The sequence below is a fragment of the Mixophyes fleayi genome, chromosome 8, assembly GCF_038048845.1.
Source record: "Mixophyes fleayi isolate aMixFle1 chromosome 8, aMixFle1.hap1, whole genome shotgun sequence".
In the NCBI taxonomy this organism is placed as follows: domain Eukaryota; kingdom Metazoa; phylum Chordata; class Amphibia; order Anura; family Limnodynastidae; genus Mixophyes; species Mixophyes fleayi.
Window position 1 is genome coordinate 54968224 of NC_134409.1, and position 22740 is coordinate 54990963.

The window sequence follows — 22740 nt, forward strand, 5'->3', positions numbered from 1 at the left end:
GAACATACAAACTCTACACAGATAAGGCCATGGTTGGGAATCAAACTCATGACCCCAACGCTGTGAGACAGAAGTGCTTAAGACTAAGTGACCGTTCCGCTCCCAATTATATGGGAAGGTTTATTTATAGGCACAATTTTACAGATATAAAAGGAAAAAAGAATATGAAAACATACAAATCTGATACTTCAAAGGAAAATGTAATGTTCCCCTTACTGTCATGATTTCTGTAAACTTTTAGGATAAAATGGAAATGATGTATTTCATTAACATCATCATTTATTTATATAGCTCCAGCAAATTCTGTAGCGCTTATTTAACTAAGAGTATGGTTCATAATTGATGGAAGACAGGATTTGGAGGTATTTTACTTATTCTGGCATGCTTATGTTCATCTCAACCAAAATAGGCGAAATTCTCCAAAATCTATACCATTCTGGTTCACATGTTTTCAGGTTCATAAATGCCCCTATTGAATTCTATGGTGCCACTGGAGTATGCACAGGTGCAATGTAGTAAGTTTTTCATCTGTTTGGTCATTCAATTAAATGTTCTAATGTTTTTTGTATGGACTGTACCAGTAATATTTATTTAATAAAAGTTACAGAATGGCATATTACATAAACAAAAGTACTGGTGGCTTGTACCAATTTTAATTTTAAAAAAGTATGACTTCAAAAGCAATCTAGTCTGATCTGCAAAGTGGAGAAACATCATAGCTAGACCACATAAGGCTGACCAAATTAAAGGTCCATTTAACTTGGTGAAGTTGCAGTTGCTATTCCTAGCTACTATCTATTTATGGTAAATGTGGACTTTAATGTAAAATGCTAAACACACAATACAACAAAATCTTTTTTTTGCTGCTGGAAATATGTACAGTGAGCTCATACAAAAAAGGAGTGAAAACTGTCTTGACAAACCATAGCAGTGTTAGTAGGCCTCCCTTAACGATGATAATGGAAGAGTCAAATTAATTAGTGTGTAATCCTGGTAGGCTGCTAACAAGGGCAGAGAGAGGCTTTAGAGATTGAAATTAAAGAAAAGGACATCGCTGTGGGTGATGAGGGCACCGACACGGGTGACATTCTGCATTCAGTCCTCCCACATGAGCACATCAAAGGAGAGGCGATGCCCCACTGGGTGCAATTATCATATAGCCCTTGGAAGGGAGTATTTTCGTTATGAAGAATGTATTGTGCTAACCATATATACATGCTCTATTTATTTATATTATTTCTAAAGACCCATAATATTCTATATTGCCAATAACTATATAATACAATGAATAACCTTTGTGTATACTGTAAATACAAAATATACAAAATATTTGATTGAATTTGGGAGTTGGGACAATAAACTGTTCTTATCTGCAGTTCAATATAAGCTCCTGGAGAAACCAAGTATCCAGCCTCAGTTGTAAAACAGTTAGGAATGCAGAACTGTCAAAAAAGAAATATTCTTTTACAATGGCCTTGACTTCACGAAATGGACTAGTGAGAGTGGCAGCTCAGTCTCTTACAAGACCTCTGTAATGTACATCTGGCCACATACTGTATCACTGCCAGAATAGCAGTATACAAACCATGATGCTCTAGCTAATTAACACTTTGCAGTGTGAATTGTCTGCATATGTTTATGAAATAGGCTTTTTAATCTACCAATTAAAATTTGTATATAACCATAACTTGGTAGTCTGACTTGATAGTGAATGAAGTAACTAACACAGAAAGTCATAAGATGTATCGAGACGCAGATGATCTCTATGTATACAGAATTTAGCTTGTCATTATGGTTTGGATTTTTCTAAATGTGAATGCAGCATATTCACAGTCATTTCCTGGATTTTTGTCTTATTTCTGTTTTTCTGCCTAAGGCAACAATGTCTGGATCAAAATAGAAGAGGAGAACATGCAATTACGTCCCAGGACCACTGTTAGGTCTCTTGTGTCCTTTGCTTGCATTATGCACCATTGTTAAATTGACAGCTATGTTTTGCAGAAGTAAATTTCTGTGTGTCATAAAGTCACTGAAGCTGCAACTACACATTTCCCCAAATTATATGACAGTTCCTAATACTTTTTTGGCCTCTCTCAAACACAAAGCCATAACTACCCGTTACCATTGAGGGTGCTCTTTAGGTCTCTAAAATCACAGAAGACCTGCACTAGGTACTGTAATCTGATGATGTGAGCACCAATCAATCTCAGTTGAAAACGTGCATCTTCACTGGAAATAGGGCTTCATCCTACACATCAAGGAGTCTCGCTGGCGAAACCTTTCCCATGCAAAGTATGGGGAAGCCTATTTAACAAGGATTGTGGTGATATAAGTATGGCCGCAATCCTTACACTGTCATCGTCATCTTAGGATGGCGATAACAGAAGAAAGAACAAAAAATGCTTTATTCTTAGAAAAAAAAAACATTTTTCAATGGAAATATTTTTTGAATATTTTTTTTTTTTAACTTCAATAGTATTTTTATTAATTTTTCAGAAATTATGGGGTACAGAAAGTAGAGAGGGATGGGGGGTAAGGAAAGGACACAAAAATAAAAAGGAGAAGGATTGAAGGGGTACATAGTGGGGAGGAACACCTTAAACAATTCTGCTGTTAAACCACATTGTTGAATATTCTTTTTAAATACTTTAATCTATTTTTATTCCAATTTAATTATTATAATTTTTTTTAAATTAGTGGAACTGAAACATCAAGTTCTACCTGCCAGCGGGTTTACATAGGCACATACCCCGCAGACTGGCCCGGGAAAGCAGTAAATTAATCCTTACCACTTAAGGCCAGTATTGCAGAGGAGCAGATTATCTCTCAGCTGCTTTGGTGTGATTTTAATAATAAATAATGTTGATAGGTGATTTTCTATTGCCGCAATAGGCAGTGATAGAGAATAAGCCTTATTGTTGGATATTAATAATATAGACCCCATGCTTTTAAACTGCCATTTTTAAGCATTGACATTCCTTAGTTTTAATATGCCATTGTGTCCCTGCATTTGTCTTCACCTGCAAATTTTATACCTGTGACCAATGCTTATAAATATTCTATACCAGAAGTTGGCCCCTGTCACTACTTCATCATGCAAATATGGAGAAAGGTAACGATAAAAGAAATGGTGTTCAGGAAACAGCAAATAGACGTTTGCTTTCACTTTCTTACCTGCACTAGAAATAGCAGACTAATTGCTAGGGGTGACAGCACCTTTATTCTGTACACCAGTTTTCAGTAACTATAGAACATTTTTATTTATATAGTGTATCGGTTTGATGAGTGGGGGCCAGGTCAGGTCACGTGTCGTTTTACCTTCACAAGGTATACTTTCAGTATTTACAATGAGAGAAAAACAAAAAACAACCCAATGAAGACAATTCCTAATCCAGCAGGGGAAAAAAAAAAATACAAAATGGCCAAAGCATTTCTCCCGGTTTGTCTTTCTATTCTAATCATGGGTAAATAGTTTCTACCTTTACTCCAAGTTGTGTCTATGAGGCACTTCTCTGTCCTGGAGAAAACATTTGATGACATTTGTGAAAGTGCAGTAAAGAAAAAATGGATTAAGTAGCTGCATTATTGCAAAATCCCATAGTTACAATGACAAAATTCCTAAGTAACTCCACTTTTTAATTTTTTTCCCTGTGCACCCTTTATACAAACAGTGCAACTCTGGGGCACTTGGAACCAGGAAGGGGTATGTGGGCAAGCCACAATGAGATTGTTGTAAATGGTGACGAGGACGTGCGTAGCGGCAACAGCACGCAGCACACAATTACCTCTTCTGCTCTGTAAAGCAGCAGAGAACAGAACAAAGCTGTCCTAATCAGGATCAGGGGACAGAGCCTTCGAATCGGGGCAGTTGGGAGGCATGATTTATTATTTGGAAACTCAAAACTATTGTTATTAGTGTAGAAGTCATTTAACATGTGCTCCATTTTAACTGTGTTACATTAGGTTTTCTTTTGTAGATAAACATGCACATCATAATTATATAATGTAGTACATGGAGATCATATCAAAGTCTTGCTTGGCAGAATGTGATGTAGACAAACAACATATAAGGGACAAAATAACAAACCAAACAATTCTGGCTCTAGCTACAAGCATGAAGCTGTCAGACACACAGCATTGGAGGTTCAGTGGTGACATTTTTTCATGTCCCACAGAAGGCTTCAGCCAGCAACTAGCCAATGTGCTGTGTTGCTAACAAGGGTTCAGTGTAGTAGTGTAGTATTGCAAATTGTTTAGTTGGGAGCAGCATGTGGCCCTCTACTTCATAGTCTGCGGACCCTACACATGTTTTACCCATAGAATTGTCTCTGAATGGGGGTGGTGGGGCGAACACAAATAAAATGAAAACAGTAAGGAACATTATTGCATCATGCTTCAGTGATGTCATTAGTTTGTAATCAAATGATAGCCTGGATGTTGGTTCCCAAATATGGCTCAATATGTGTAAATTACAGGTTTACATTTTTTGACTAAGAAAAGAAAATACAAAAAATATGGATTACAAAGAGCACACTTAATAAACCAGAGTGCTCTATATTTCAATAGCGTTCCTATGTCATATTAGTGGCTAAAATGGCTACAATATTCCTATCACTATCCTTCAATAATAATTAATGAACCTTTGACTATGATTTGTATTACAACATTACGTAGTCATGTACAGTCATGTATTTTGGCATAACAATTTTCCTAAAGGCTGATATTAAAATATTGTTCACAATATCTGTGCTTCGTACAATAAATCTCTCATGGATTATATTGAGTCAGCTATACATATGACCAAGAGCTCATTCTCATATGTGAATATCAAGTTTTAACACTTGTACATTTCTTAAGCTGGGGAAACATTTCATTGTTAGGTTTTAAGCACATTTATCAGAGCAATGTATTGCAGAATGCAATTTTTTTTGTAAAAGCAGGACTTGGGCACTGACTATTCCAGATTATAAAAAAAATGTCTATATAGCTTTAAATATGTGCATTATTAATTTAATAACCTATTTATATAGCGCCTATACATAGACCCATTCACACATACGTCTCGCGTATTTAGGCTACATCTGTGTTAATTATGTATGTGTGATAGGGCTGTAAGTCAGTATCCTGTGTCGTTCGGGACTTTCTGGCAATCAGTGACTAACAGAGTGACGAGAGTTGCAATTCAACAACCCACCTGTGAGAATAAGAATATATATATATATATATATATATATATATATATATATATATATATATATATATATATATACATATACATATATATATATATATATATATACACATATATATATATATATATATATATATATATATATACACACACACTTAGGTGATTGAAGTTTCGTAAGTGGCATGCTCTGTCCAAATCAAAAGGAAGGTGTGTTATAATGACATATAATGTTACTGGAACATTAATAGAAGGGGTTAACTGAAGACTTATATCAGTAATGTGAGTGTTGGTTGCATAAGTTTAGCACTTCTGCCTCACAGCACTGGGGTCATGAGTTCAATTCCCGACCATGGCCTTATCTGTGTGGAGTTTGTATGTTCTCTCCGTGTTTGCGTTTCCTCCGGGTGCTCCGGTTTTATCCCACACTCCAAAAACATACGGGAAGATTAATTGGCTGCTATCAAAATTGACCCTAGTGTGTGTGTGTGTGTGTGTTAGGGAATTTAGACTGTAAGCTCCATTGGGGCAAGGACTGAGGTGAGTGTGTTCTCTGTACAGCGCTGTGGAATTAGTGGCGCTATATAAATTAATGATGATGATCATGATGATAAGGGATGACACAAGCTATACAGAAAATTCCTGAAAAAATAACAAGTTATAATTAGATCGAAAACATTACATAGAGTTAGACTTAAAACTGCAAAAACTATAACAAAATCCTTTACTAAAAGAAATGTCTGATTACTTCTTGCTAAACAGTTAGTTTAAGAAAGTTTAACACACACACAGGAAAAACCTTTAGGAAAAAATAAAGTCCTTTGTTAGACGCAAGACGGGAAGTTTTACTTTTTATTGTTATTTTGATTTTTTTTTTTGCTGATCCGTCTTCGGCTGATTTATATTTGCAATCTGAAATACTTTAGTGGGAGCGGAAATGCTACCGGCTGACAGCGTCTGTAACAGCCCGTAAATCTGAAATATTACGTGCGAATTCTGGAAGGCAGCCATTAGGAAGATTGTAGTATGGGACGCAGCAGGGGCATCCGCGTGGAGAAGGGACTTCTAATGGGGGACAAGTGTGACCCTTAACCTCCGCAGGGATCAGCACTATCTAGACTAGTAATCAGTATCACATGCTTCCAATATCTCAGAGCCCGAAGCCCTTCCTAGGACTAGAGACAGGTAATGGCAGTGACATGTTTAATAGGTTCAGCGAAGCTGACTGACACCTCTCTAACAATTAAGCTCAGACAAGCCATTTAGCAATAAATGTTAAACGTTTGATGTTATGGTAATAACATGGCATGTGTGCAGGGTTTCACTTTGTGCAATTGATGAATTCACACAAAATAACAAAAAAAAAATATGTCATGCAGAGCTTTAACAGAAAATTGTATTAAGTTGCTATGCTGAAACTCAGCAGCCAGTTATGTTACAGATTTTGGGAATGAAACAACAAGACGACCACGCAGAAACGTAAGCTTATTAGACTATATGACAATTAAGAACCTTACTTGCCTAGAGGAACTATAAAAGTTATAGGTCACATGCAAGCAAACAGTGTGAGAGACTGTGTTTGAATATGTTTTTGTGTATTTTGACAATAAAAGCTTTATACTGAAGAGCATATAATAAAATATTCAATATAAGGGCAATTTTTCCGGTATGAGCTACAACTATTATGGTTATGAAAAAATGTCAAATGATTTAGGACAGATGTAAATCTTGTGGAGGTGCTGAAATAGTTTGTGACACTCCTGTCACCGACTGCCTGCAGTATCTAATTAAAATGTCCAGAGCTGTTGTATTTGTAATTGAATGAGATAGGTTCACAGGTGGAGAGGGAACTGGCCTGATAATTAGTGTCTTACCTGCAAGGAGGTAGATACTAATTATAAGTGCGAGAAACCCGATCTGGAGCAGCATGGATTAGGATGTAATGCAAATACAGAGAAAGTGACTAACTAATGAAGACTAACTAATACGAGTCTTGCTTTTGCAAAGCAACAAATCAGTCTAAATTGTAAAGTAAGAAAGAAATAGTACTTCATGAATATTCTGGGGTGAAATACTACTGCTGATGAAGTTAGAGAGGCAGTAGTTCTGGGCAGCAGGCCTGTCTGCTTGTGAACGTGCATTGTGATTGATCCCTCATACATGGATATTTAAAATAAGTAATTTTAATTTGAATAAGTCCAGTTCGATTTCAGTATTTGTTGCAAGCAAAGATCTTGGTATCTTACTACCATTTTTCAAAGTGAGTTAAAGGATATCCATATGGAACCTATTGGTTCCCGTGGCCCCAACACACACTTGCGCTTATATTTGTGCCGGAAGCTTTTGGGCGCCTGCTCTAGTTACATTCCAATTGGGTAAATGCATTGGCTACACCTGATCCCACCTATCCCATCCCCAAGTGCTGGATATTACCGCATGTCAAACAAGACCACGTGTGACATGCTGTTTCACAGGCAATTTTCTAATCCAATGTTTAACCATCTATAGTCCTACAACTACTAGCAGTTTTTTAAGGATTATTATTTGAAACATTTTTTTTTTTTGTAAGAATATTACATGGCAATCTAAATATAAGAAGAACAGTGACATAACATTGTACTAACCAAGTATACACAGGAAGTAGTGTGTCCCCAATAATAAAAGTCAGTATCAAAAGCCAAAGTCTAAATAACTAGTTGCAGCCTTTATGCCCCCCGTGACCGCACAGCTGGATTTTTACTTTGCGCAGAGAACAGACTAATCATTTTCAAAAACTTTGATTTATGTTGTGAAATATTATGTAATCACTGTATATTTCATTTTTTCTACCAACACAAAAGACATTACAGAGGCAGCCATGGTTGCCTCAAATTTACAGAAAGATTGGAAACAAAGTACATTTGCTGGTCTTCATTATAGTCCCAGTATGTTTCACTAGGTGTGGATACATATATCAGTCTCTCACAAACTGGGAAGGTGTCGCCTCTGGTTTTCTCGCTTGTTTTCAGCAGAGTCATCTGCTTTCAGTTTCCCCTCCAGCATATCACCATCTCGAGAAGCTTCAGAAAAGCGGTGACTGAGATCTGGTATGCAGCTAATAGCACAGTGCCTGGATTAGGCCAGAGAGACAGTGTGCTTCACACAAGGCTTAGTAAGCTGTAGGTTATTTTTAACAAAGACCTTAAGGGGAATATATACCCCATTTCTCTTTAAGTTGTCAGTGATACAAAGAGCCATAAGTCATGTGTAGAATATATGCATATTTTCAGTTATGAATATCAGAGTGGAAGCTGCTAAATTGACTGGCTATGAGCAGGGGTAATTCTATAACAGAAATTACTGCAACAGAAACATGTGCATTAGGCAGTGGTTTCATTACCAGACAGCATTACTACTCTGCAGGTGCAGAAACCTGTGTATTACTTGTCTCATTGCAATACATTATTACTACTATGCAGGTATAGAGTCCATTGGTCCATTTACCAAACATTATTACCAATATGCAGATGCAGAGTCTATGTATTAGACATTAGCATCATTACTACTATGCAGATGCAGGATCCTGTGTAATAGACATTGGTGTCATTACCAGACATTATTACTAATATGCAGATGCAGAGTCTATGTATTAGACATTAGCATCATTACTACTATGCAGATGCAGGATCCTGTGTACTAGACATTGGTGTCATTAACAGACATTATTACTAATATGCAGTCTCAGAGTCCAAGTATATTAGACATTGGCCCAGACACTTTTACTGCTATGCAGGTGCAGGATACACATATGCTGTCTTCCTTCCAAACTGGAAGTCACCTCCAGGCCCGCCAACAGCGGGGATACAGGGGTTACCACAATTAGGGGCCCAGGCCCTCCAGGGGTCCGGTGTCTGGACTTGCCGAGCAGCTGTTGTTAGATTCTCTGGGTATTGCAGCAAAGCAGCAGGGGGAAAGCTGCTGCAACCACATCAGTGACAGGCACACTGCTGTCTCAGGCAATTGATGGTGTGACCTGATACCACACTCATGTGGAGAGATCTGATGTCCAGTGTGCAGGTCTGATGGCATATAAGGAACATGTGTGAAGGTCTAGGTAGCAAGTGGGAAGGTCTTCTGGGTATATAAAGGGCATGTGGGCAGGTCTGATGGGTATATAAAGGGCATGTGTGTAGGTCTGATGGGTATATAAAGGGCATGTGTGTAGGTCTGATGGGTACATAAAAGGCATGTGGGTAGGTCTGATGGGTACATAAAGGGCATGTGTGTAGGCCTTCTGGGTATATAAAGGGCATGTGGGTAGGTCTGATGGGTATATAAAGGGCATGTGGGTAGGTCTGATGGGTATATAAAGGGCATGTGTGTAGGTCTGATGGGTATATAAAGGGCATGTGTGTAGGTCTGATGGGTATATAAAGGGCATGTGGATAGGTCTGATGGGTACATAAAGGGCATGTGTGTAAGTCTGATGGGTATATAAAGGGCATGTGGGTAGGTCTGATGGGTATATAAAGGGCATGTGTGTAGGTCTGATGGGTATATAAAGGGCATGTGTGTAGGTCTGATGGGTATATAAAGGGCATGTGGATAGGTCTGATGGGTACATAAAGGGCATGTGTGTAAGTCTGATGGGTATATAAAGGGCATGTGGGTAGGTCTGATGGGTATATAAAGGGCATGTGTGTAGGTCTGATGGGTATATAAAGTGCATGTGTGTAGGTCTGATGGGTATATAAAGGGCATGTGGGTAGGTCTGATGGGTATATAAGGGGCTTGTGTGGAGATTGGAGGGAGTTTTGAAGTACATGAAGGATCTGGGATCTGAGAACTTGTGGGAGGTCTGAGTGCATGTGTGGCGATTTTGGACCATGTGGAATTTTAGAGCAAATGAGGGGCTATGGTGGCAGCAATATGAACAGAATTTAGAACTACTCCTAAAAACAATATATGAAAAGTCTCCCTCTTTTTATTGTGCACTGGCATTTTATTGAGTACTTCTTTTTCGCAGGTACAATAAAATGTCAGCAATAGATAAGTGTAAATTATTAGAGCACTGTAGATTCTTTTGCTTTTCGGATACATATAAATTCTGCTGTTAAGATAAGCTCAAAATTGTAATGGTAACTATAAAAAGCATAATAATGCTCTCTTAAAAGTAATGCGTTTAAGGAATATGTTTTTTTTTTCAAATCAATTGGTTAAAGATACACTCACCACATCACCAGGCAGTGCTGATAGATCGTTGAAAGGAGTTTCCAATGAGTTGGTGTCCACATTGAGCAAAACCACATCATCAAGATATCTGCTTCTCACCCTCTGAAAAATGGTTCAGTTCAATTAACAGCGCAAGAAACTGACTAGGATATCATCAAATACAGACTTACTGTGAGTTCATAAGGAATGATTGCAATCTAATATGGTATCTTGTTGCATTCATTGTTTTTATTAAAAACATGATACATAAATAAAACTAATACTATATTAAACTTGATAAAAATATTTCTGTGGGTTTATGTGGGATATTTCAATGACCTAAGGACATGGATTGAACACAATGCAGACATCCCAACACCAAAATAAGATGTTGAGGGAATATATTTAGTTTGTTTAGAAATCAGCTTGTTGTCATGTTAATTATTTAGTCAAACATTTTGATACTGGTTAATATTTTACTTAAAGCATAGCCAGGGCACAGCTGCCACACTGAGTTGCCAAAATCAGCTAAAGTGAACAACTGTGATGGTGGCAACAAACAGAATTAGTATGGCACAAAACGGCCAAGTTGGAAAAATTATATATTCATATTGGTGCCAATGGCTCCTACCAACTGTAATTCCCCCACCCACTGCCAGTCTACAGTAGCACAGCATTATTGTCTGCAGGAATAACTGAAAACCAATGGCAGGAAAGAAGTGCAGTTAGAGAAAACATTAAAAATGCAAAATGTAAATAATAAATATCTTTGCCAAAGCATGGTGTAAGCAATACTTTATACTACTCAATACGATAATGTTCATTCTCACTTCTATACTTAACTAAGGGTGTATGTAAAATTTGTTGTTGTTGTTTTAGAACCTATAGGCCAAAACTAAAACAAAAAGGCTACACTGATAGACAGACCTTATTGGAGCAGGAAGGCTCTAGGCCGGTTTCAAAGTCAAAGTGGAATGCAGGTAAATGTCATTTACTTTTACATTGCAGTTCATATACAATCTGCATTGCATAAAGTCAACATATTTCTTGTTACCTATGAATTCCTATGACACATCCAGTATAGCATTATGATACATAAATGGTCCTGGCTGGGAATCACTGCTCTAACCTGCTGTATTATGCATTCTTGGGCATTAGCATATTCAACGGTTTGTGTCAGAACACAGTTATTTGCTCGCTATATAAACAAATACTGGAAATGTTTGTAAGATTTGGATCCAGTTCTGCACAATATAACTGTACACACAACTATGAAAATTAGGATGCTAGATGATGTAAGAACATGAGTACAGGCTATATTAAATACATGGCTGTCACCATTCTAATAAGATTGGGAAAAGCCAGCTATGAAAAAACCCATCGCTGCACTAGATGTATGTGGTGGTGGGGGGAAGGGGGTGGGCGCTTGCCATTAAAGAAGAGCTTTTTACACCACATCTATATCCCATGGCATTCCAGTGTCCCCCGTAGGATGTCAGAGAAATGTTTTTGTCAAAATGAAAAACAGTCATAAAGCTTACTGGACGTGTATAGACAGTAAAAAGTTTAAAGTGTTTTGTTTCAGCAGAGCTAAAATATCAAATAATAAATAGCCTACCTCTATGAGGCTGAAGTGAACTCCAATGAGATAAGGCATAGGGGCACTGAAATACAAATAAAAGTTAAACTGGCACTGTACAAAATACTTAATACAGACATACCACACATAGAGCAGCTACAATGAATCGTTAAGGGATAAGGTCACCTAAAGTAGACAAAGAAAACTAAATCAGTCTGTTGTTTATTATTAGGGTACCTGTAATATCACTCACAAAGTGCAGAACTAATTTCCAATATAATTGCTCGGCAAGCTCATAACATATGAAAGTTGTAAAGTGCTAAGGAATATGTTGGCGCTATATAAATAAATGATGATGATGATGATGATGATGAAGTGTATTTCATATCCCCACATTAGTCACACAAAGCTGTAGGTCTGAACCCCATCTGACAATCCAGTTGATGTGGTGTATGATAAAATCTGTGCAAATAAAGAGCGGAGGAAATACATGTCCAAGGAAAATGGAGGTTGTCCTCCCAGTCGTCATTTTCTAGTGACCTGACGTCCTGCTTCTTTCTGGCTGTACACTTTACAAAAGAGACTGTATAGAAGTGTAACAACCAGGCATATGCAAAGGACAGCTGAAGATCCTGCTGACTCCAGCTCAAGTATATTTCAAGGCTAGAGGAGTCTAAGCTGACCACTCAGACACAAGAATTGGGTTTATAATACCTGAGGTATTTACAGGTACTTAAAAAAACAAATCAGTGAGATATATATGCCTTTTCCCTCAGAAGTAAACATCAACAAGCATTTTTATTCCATGCCTGCACCACCATGCTGCATCAGACACTGTGGATAAATCTGGCAAGAAGGTGTACTCCCTTCCATAAGGGAGTGAGAAGAGAGCAATAGGGAATACACATCCCAATTTTATGGACCTTAATTCAGACAAAGGTAGGAGGGAGAAATAATGATTCCCCAGGAACTGTAGCAGCTTCTCTACCAATAAGGCCACCATTTTTAATGTATGCCAACCAACCATAAGCGTGCTGGAGATGCAATGCTCAAGATTAGATATAATAAAAAGGGATGTCTAAACCCCCCTCATTGGACAGGTTCTATTTTTCACCAAATAAAATGTTTGATGATTTAAATATCCTGAAATAACTATTTAGGATCCATATAGGGAAATGCTGAATATATCAAGGTGTTTGGGTAACAACATCATTGTACCCAGATCATTATCATCAGGTATTCATATAACGCCACTAATTCCGCAGCGCTGTACAGAGAACTCATTTGCATCAGTCCCTGCCCCATTGGAGCCTACAGTCTAAATTCCCTAGCATACATACATACATACATACATACACACAGAGAGAAAGAGAGAGAGACCAATTAACGTACCAGTATGTTTTTAGAGTGTGGGAGGAAACCAGAGCACCCGGAGGAAACCCACGCAAACGCGGGGAGAACATACAAACTCCACATAGATAAGGCCATGTTCGGGTATCGAACCCATGACTCCAGTGCTGTGAGGCAGAAGTGCTAACCACTAAGCCACGTGCTGCCCTACCCAGATTATCGTTGCCACAAATTTATAGAGGAAGACGAGAGTGTATATTGTTAGAGTAAGACTTACTTAAACATTAGCTTTAGGTCCGTTATACAGCAGCTCTATCCAGGCAATGAAGTTAGGATAAATAATAAATTTAGCCAGCGTCAGCCATAGGAATTACCACTCCACCAAATCAAATGCCTTAGCTGCATCAAAGGAGACTACAATATGAGACCCTGGTGAATTATGATTGGTAGTTAAATAATAAATGTCATCAGGTTTGAAACGAGTAGCAGAAGTAGCTCTATTGTGCAACTCTGTTCCAAACCGTTGACATATTTTATATTCATTTCTTGCATTCTGATCAAAACTACATTTTTAGTATTGAATAGTATTGTTCTTTAAAGACATCTGCTCTTGGCAAGTGGACGGGGCAGACAGCATGCTGGAAAAATTTAGAGGACTATAAACACAGCGGATATTTCATATATATTATTTACTTGGATATATGTATCATAGGTCTCTACTTTTTTTTAATGCCATTTCCTGACAAAGCACAAGATATTTGTATACTACATTTGAGTCAAGATAGTTTGTCATTAGATTCACTTATTATTTCTGGTTTATTAAAAAAGTTTTTCTGTAGTGGAAAGTTATAACTACTTTACCCTTTGGCCGCTATGATATATAACATTTGAAGATGCAGTGCACAGTAAAGGCCCCTTCTATTTGTCTAAAGACAGACCGTTTTATGTCTTCTCTCCGCACCACCAGAATCTTATTTTCTGACTGTCACTGGCATGTCCCAAATTTAATTAGAAGGATAATAAGTCACGAAAAAGGAGCCGATACACACTCCCTGGGCTGCTGATTTGTCCAAATTAAGTAATATTGAGAAGATATAAGACAGTTCTAGGCAAAACTGCAGCTTTCAGAAACCTTCAGAACAATTCATCTTTGTGCAAAAGTAATTACCAAAGCTGCAGCATCAACAAATTATTTTCTGTGGCTATTAGAGAAAAACAGACCACCCGCATGTCAGACTGCCCTGAAGTAGTAATTATCCCATTATGACACGCTAATAATTCTATTGATGTATATATATATATATATATAGGCGCAGTAGAATAAAGTAATATTGTCATGACAGTAAGTACTAAGTGACATGTCTTTCGATCAAATGGCCTGTCACTGTATTCATTTTATGCTATAGGCCAAAAAATTTAGAACACGGAAAGAATAGATGCCCTAAGTATGGATTATCCTCAACCCATTGGGGGGGTGCTTTTCCCACTTAATAGGAACTTATTTTTACTAAGACTGGGCAAAACTCCAGTCCATTCAATTTTAAAAACGCTTTTATTGACAACATTGTTGTATATTCACGTCTTCACATTTACTATGCCTAGGCCTAGTGAAATATTTAAAATAAAGATTAGACAAGTGAAAAACAGAGAGAAATTAGGTGCTCCATCAGAACAGACCCTTATGTGGGTCTGGATTATACTTTCTGGTAAAGTATGCTCTACATTTATTGTATTGTTACTGTATACTTTGTCAACATATACCAATATTGTTAAAGTGTATATTGTCTTACATGCCTGAAAATTTGCAAACATGAAGCTTTACCACCTCTGAAGTAAAACAATTTATGTTTCCAGATCTCAGGTACCTGTACTCAAGTATTGCATGCATAAATTGTACATGACTAGGTATAGTGGATGCACTATGAAACAAACTCTGTGGACAGACTGTGTGAATTTTTTTCCTTCACTTGCGGAACTCTAAATAATGAACTTTGTTGCATGAAATCCCAGTAATTTGCATCCCAACATTCTTTCTGCCAACCAGTTTTTCAGCTATAATCAGTACACATTGAATGGGCAATGTTTTGAGGATTTGAGTTTTTCTGACACACACAGAAATAATCAAAACATGAATATTCATTTGGAGAGTTGCATATTTGCTAAAAGTTTACGCTTGCAAGTAGGACTAAAAAACATAATATACGGCGCACAAGGAGATCCTTAGAAAAGATGTGTGCCACAGAAATACCCTAAATTAACACCAAACAACAATGAAAATTGTGCAAAATATTTAACAAATGTAGCTATTTTAATAGAAAACAAACTATATTATAACAGTTTCACTTGTTTGTCCCCTTTCACTTTAAAATGCTATATTTAAATAACATTATGAGGGTTACTTACTAACATTGCTCACAGTTTCAAATTTGCAGTAAACCATAGGAACTAGACAGACATTTGCATCCATTGTCCTGCACTAGATTGATAAGTGCTAATTGTTGATTTATTGCTATGATTTTAGTGCAGAATTACACCTTAAAGCAACATTTGTAATAACTTGCTTTACACAACACCAGGAACTGCATGTGGGGGAAACTTTGGGATGACTGATGTGGGGGTGCTGAAGAAGTTTTTACATTACTGAAATTAAGGGTATTTTTTAGCCTTTTTGAAGGTTCGGGGGCAGCACATATGGCCCTTGATGAATATAAAGTTGCCCATCACTGATGTATGTGAAAGAGTTAGGAATAAAAACCATAGAAATATATTTGTAATCTTTATGAAACAGTGATTGCAATAGAATACATTAAAAGAACCGTCTCTCTTTTCTAGAGCTTCTGGCTTAACAAGGTATTCACCTCCCTGTGCACTGATCATACACTAGCATGACACATGTCACAGAAAGCAATAGGGGTAGAAATAATGTTTTGATCATGGACAAAAAAAAAATGTTAGAAATTGATCATGTGTTGCAGCTTCAATTAGCGCAAAACACCTACCTGCAAAAAAATGCTATTGCTATGTCCAGAAGTAAATACTGTTTATTTCAGTTGGCACTTGTGGAGCATTGGCCACACAGATTATTATATCATTAAATCGATGTGACTTTTTTCTCTGAGAATTTCCATGCACTTTGCCTCACAGTAAATGCTCCATTATCAAATGCATAGGCATGAACAATAACGCACAGAAGCAGCTCTACTCAGGAACAAGTTTAAGAAATCTACTTAGCACCTAGCCGTTCTGCTGAATGATAATGCTACTAAAATACCCCCACTTTTCTTATTTTACAAACTGTTTTGTACAAGAAAGAGCAAAGCACTCACCAACAGTAGTCCAGTAGATGTGGAGGAAGAACAGGGATGTAAATGTGTTGCCAATACATGGGATACAGCAGAGATGCAGAGGCATGAACACAAGCTGTTAACTGTAAGACGGAAATAAAATAGAAATAAGACAGAACAAACAACATATATACATTGTTGCATATGATAGCATTATTATAAAAAAATACAACAAAGCTGCACTACCACCTAAAGTGGTGAACATTACTAAAATGGCTGCAGAACAAGGAAGTGAGCAGAAGGACCAATCAAAAGCTGCAGTGTCCAGGATTGGGGGCATAACTGTGAGGGATAACATTAGCCGGGGGAAAAACTGTGAGGGATAACATGAACTGGTCCCATTATTATTACTATATTATAATGATATTAGCATATTAAAATAAGATATAATTAAATGTTATATAAATATATAAACACAGTGGTCAATCAAACCAGTATATTGTAACAAAGAAAGTAAAAACACAGGTTGAGCACATACATACATTGTTTGAGGTGTAAGGCAATAATTTTGATGGTAAACAAAGTACTTTAAAGTAAAAAGTAAGCAGACAAGGCAGGGTCCAGGGCTGCAAACATTACAATCATTTCAGTGTTGGATTAAAATGTTAACAATTGCATACGTAAATTGATATATCAATCTGTATATTACATAGATTATAATTAAATTACTTTATATATATTTAAAGGTTTTATCCAGAATATCCAGTATTGTAGAATTGCATTCTTAAATACAAAATGTTCTAAGTACATAATGATTGACATACACAACCATACCTACTCTAAGTATACAAATGTCTAATACCAAATCCTTATTGCAATAGGCACCTATACATGAACTGCTGACGTAAAACTGGAAAGATTATTTCTCTAAAATGCTGTATGGATTCTGGTGGCTACAGAAGATGGATAATTGGGCTTGTGATGGGATGCAGGACCCTGGCTAGCTGAGTTCATTTAACCCCACTAAATATGGCTAGTAGTGAGGCCTGAGAGCTCCCCAGAGAGCTCGTTAGGACTGATTGCCAAACGATGGAGAACCAGGAGGCGGTGGGGAGCATCTGGAAAGGGTTGTGATAACGGGAGGCGAGCCTATCCTGCAGAACGCTCTCTCCTGGGATAAGACTGCTCTCTGTCACACGCTGTCACCACTGCCCAGACAGCTGTCTTGTGGTGACAATGCAACATCAGTCAATCGTTAGTCCAAGTAGCATTACCCTTTCAAAAGATGTACCATTATGTGAATTAAACAAAAATATGATTTACTCATATATGTACATTCCTGTCTCTTAGTTTTCCTGCTTTACACTTCTACTGTCACAGGGGTCTTTTTCTACTGGAAAATTCTCCACTTACAAAAGTTAGATCTAAGACATCTACAGTGCATCTCCCTATTTAATGCTCAAGTAAGTAACACATACAGCAAAATGTAGACTTACATGTCGGTGAATATGCTCACTAATGGATAGAAGGAAGTATTTTACAATCTCTTACATGCTTAGCCTATACATTTTCAAATAAACAATTTGTGACAGGATGGGCTAACTGACACCTGGTCTTTTTCTTGTCAGTTTATCTGTGGCTTTACAGATTCTACTTGTGTTCTCTTTACCATTCGTAACCACATACCACTCCTACTAGTGTTACTCAGCAACCCGACAGTCACCCACTGCCACAAGTTGACAACTGCACACTAGTTGTAGGAGAATAGTTGCTGCCACCACCAGTCTCCATCACTTTTGGGTGTTATATATAGCTTCTGCAGCACCCCGTATGACTGAAGGGTAGCGGGCAGAGCTTTGATTCAGGACACAGGACTGCTAGGGAACAAATTACAGTTTTAGCTTTTATTTGTAGGTCACAGGATTGCAGTAGGTAATAGGCATCATACAGGGTCTTGTAAGGAACAGCTCAAATAATATTCTGCTTACAAGGACTGTCATAATCTGTATGTGGTACTAATAATCACCCAGATGGAATACAAAAATGTACACACAATACTGCAATATGTGCTCTTTATATTAAAAAAAATTAGAACCAGTCTCTAACCCTGCCATAATTCAAATAAGCATGTAAAATACTGCATTTTGTGAATGGACAAATCCTTTATAAGCATGCCCAGCTCATTTATTCCCTGGGTTATAACAAAGGTAGATATCCCTTTGTGCCAAAAGTAGAACTAACAACACCTTGATTAATACATAAATATGTTTAGTATCAGGGATCGATGAGTTACATAAAATGGAGACTTATACACAATATACAGCAATCTGTAATGTAATAAGGAACTATATGCTCCATCATAAATACATTTCCACAGGATAAGAAAGGAATGCAGTTGTCAAGGTTATATTTCCCCCTGATCCTGTCCCAGGAGAGATACTAGTTTACACAGGATTTCAAGTTTTAGTGTTATGCTAAAATGCTGCTTCAAAATAAAAATTCAATACCATCAGACCCTTTATGCACTTACAATGTTATACACCAGGCATGCTCCACCGACAATAAAAATAAATTCATAGAATAAGTTATCTATTCCCAATTTAATGTGGGGGGGGAGAGGTAGATCCAGTCACACTATTGTTTTCTAACTAAACTATTCAAGAACCATACATCTTACAGGAAACAAGAAGACAATGTGTGTGTGTCAAATAATGTATAACACCAGTATGTGCATAAAATAAATACAAAACTGATGCACTTAGCTTTGCTCCAGAGATTTCAGCAATATTGAGGTTTTACTTTATACCATAAAGTAGTAACAAAGAGCAACTATTTACAACAAATGATAAGACTGACTTAAAAGGAAGTCATTGCGGATATTATTATCATCTCTATTTGTAAAGAGTTAGAAATATATCCAGAGTTTCTAGCTATACATTTCATGTTTAATAAACTATGTATGTATCTATACTTTCCCCTGGAGTATACAAATTACTCTGTACTGCAAAGAGGACCAAGTGAAAAGTACATTTGCAATTCTAGACAATAACAAGGCAGGGATACAGCTTTACTTTCAGACTTTAAAATCCTTTAATAATATCCAGGCTAGAGAACTGCAGACAAGGAATTTTGTGGCAAAATGTTTACAGTGCCAACTTAAGGTTATGCTCAGAGAAGGACAGGAAATACATAATTGGATACGTCTATATTATATTTCACAGGAATGTACATTGCAATATTACCTAGTAACTTTAGTGTGCAGCACCAGGAAAGAGCAGTTATTGATACAATGAAGATGCCTCACCAGGATCACACACTTCCTCTTCCTTGTTGCCTCCCCTCGATTACAGCAAACTCCTCCTGACTGTACTCCCCCTCATCAGCATCTCTCCCCTTCAATATATCCTTAAAGATTGATCTTTCTCTCTCGTTGCTCCATTTCTGCCAAAACCTATACTGGGGCCTTGTTTCCCCTAAAGAACCGATTTCAAGGTCCTCACACACACACACAATTACCACCCGCCCCTCACGTCTTCCGACCTCTGCGGTAGGCCAATGTCCACAACCTCACCTCTAGAATCCATGTCTCACTCCCAACTCCAAGACATCTTCCGTGCCACTCCCCACCACCTCTGGAACACTCTCACTTGTACTGTCAGATGCTCTAAACCTTGGAAAGCTTCAAACGTGTTCCTTTAAGGCTACCGATCTACCACATAACCTCTTCCCCATTCCTTATAATCCTCCCATCTCTGTGCCACCATCCAGTATTTCGACCTGACCAATTAGACTGTTAGGCCCCGTCCTTAAGATCTTACTCACATCCCATGCATTGCATTTTGCATTATATCGCATTGCATGTTTTCTGCCTATCCTGCCAGCTAGTTTCCCTGCTACTCTGTCCTTCCCTAGACATCCTCCCTGTACTGTGGTATATTGTTCTTGTCACATTATATTATGTCTTGTCAATTGTGTTATATTACATCATGTTATATTATATAATTTCATATTATGTCATATTATAATTATACCATGTCATGACATTTTATGTAATGTTATATTACGTCTTCTCAATTGCGTCATGGTATGCTACATCATGTTATATCAAATAATTCTATATTAAGGCATGTTCTACTGAGCCTGATTTATTAAGGAACGTAAATTCTGGTATGTGCCGCATTTTGCTTAAAATCTATGCGCACGAACAGAAACGGACTATACGCCAGTGAACACAAGAACTTGCAATTCATCTGTGAGGGCAAAGGACCCTTATGACAGCCTATGATTTCAGTGGCAGAATGGGAAGAGGAATGGGTGTATGCATGAAGTCAATGTACAATAATGGTGTGCCAAGCTAGAGCGCATGCAGCAGTGCCCAATTCAAACTTTGGGAACCTCAAAAATATGTGTTTTTCTGTTGTTACCACTTGCACCAACTACAGGACAGGTGTAAGTGCTCAGTAATGACAGTCATGTATGCATGTCAGAAAATATGTTTGCAATCAGGAGTAACTGTAAAAATGCATTTTATGTGCAGACATTAATAACATCATGATACATGTATTGTATGGGGGGGGGGGGGGGTAAAAAAATAATATTATTTTCATTAATGACTATATTATTTATAGGTGACAATCATTAAATCTTTTTTTTCTGTGTGTTATGTGTTATTAGTGATTTTTATTATCTTTCCTCTAGCAAGATTCTACTACTGCTCATTACACACGGTTTCTGTTCCCATCACTCCAACATATAAAATTGGGCAGTGATTCAAAAGATTCACTTACCACAAACCCTTCATATGAAGTCTGCAATGTGTGCATACATGTTAACATGTATAAATGTGTTTTTATTTTCTAAATGAAAATCCCCACTTATCAAATTGTAAATTCTCTATGCCTTTCTAGATTATCAAGAAATAATTGCATATGTGATGCTACTTGACGTGACATTTAATGAGACCTGTACAAAAGAGAACTAGGACGATGCAAAACTATGAATAAGAGAATGAGTCAAAGTTTGCCAAGACTTTGCGCAGTGTTTTCCAAAAGGATTCTTCTGAGATATGAAATGCTTTTGGCATAGATATTAATTTAAGAAAGTAATTATGAAAAAAAATAAGTTAATGTAACCTTAAACACCAAACAATGGTATACGGTAATTAACAAACAACAAAGTGTAAAAATAAAAATCAATTTACTTCAGATTAGCTGTCAAATCCCTGCCCAGGCTACTTACTTGTTTTAGTTAACCTGCAGGGAAATCTTGACTATTTTTACTGGAATGTATCATAACCATTCAATGTTAGCAAAAGAACCCGCTGCAGAACTGTGAACAGCACACAGACACCAGACAGTATATCCCATTACACATTGCTCTTATTGTTTCTTTAATCTGTGCAGATAATGAGTACAGCGTATCTGAGCTAACTGCAGCTTGGCCACTATCTGAGCTGGAGGCAGCCGGGGCCAGCATTACTGAAGAAATATCTTACACGGAAGTAGACAGGACTTTAATATGAAGGGGGAAGTGGTGAAAGCTGCTTTCGGAACAGATGTACAGGTCCTGTTGTTTCAGCAAGTGCTTTTACCCTGACCTCAGTGAGAGAAACCCCACAATGTGAGCATACCTCTGAGAGGGAGGACACCGCTGCCATGTGTGTTTTACTGATTATGTAACAATCAGTTTTACTGTACAGATAAATGACCTAATAACATTCATATGTTTCCTCTTAAATATCTGTGTTCTTCATCTGTCAAACCCATCGCTGAAAAGATCCTGACTCTGTAAACTCTATGGAGATCAGTCTACACTGCTGGTCGTGAGTACATACACACTTCAGAATTTGCCTGACATTGTTCCATCGGTTATAGAGATTTTTGGTTAGTTTATAAAATTAAATGTGCTTTGGAATGATAAAACATGATCGTTGGAGCGCACACACTAATGCGATATCGGACCTAAAGGTCGTTTATCGTGTGAATGGCGCGACAATTGAGTGAAAAACCTATAGTGTGTACCCAGCCTGCACACCTTTTTAGAACAGGTTAAATAGTTTATCTTCTGTTCCTGTAATATATAGGAATAATGTATAATGCATAAAAAAGGCTTATTTGTGATCCTTTACTCCTGACCAGACATCCCTTGTG

At 37.4% G+C, this 22740-nt stretch overlaps 1 protein-coding gene across 4 annotated transcripts in view; it reads right to left on the minus strand.

Moving 5' to 3' along the window:
* Positions 1-22740, minus strand: part of DENND1B (DENN domain containing 1B) — a 143695-nt gene that overhangs the window by 23140 nt on the left and 97815 nt on the right. For all 4 annotated transcript variants that reach the window (XM_075182590.1, XM_075182587.1, XM_075182589.1 and 1 more), the window contains 3 exons: positions 16634-16734; positions 11997-12042; positions 10400-10501 (listed from right to left, as the gene is read on the minus strand). In XM_075182590.1, the coding sequence (XP_075038691.1) occupies positions 10400-10501; positions 11997-12042; positions 16634-16734 (249 nt within the window). The remainder of the gene's footprint in view (positions 1-10399; positions 10502-11996; positions 12043-16633; positions 16735-22740) is intronic.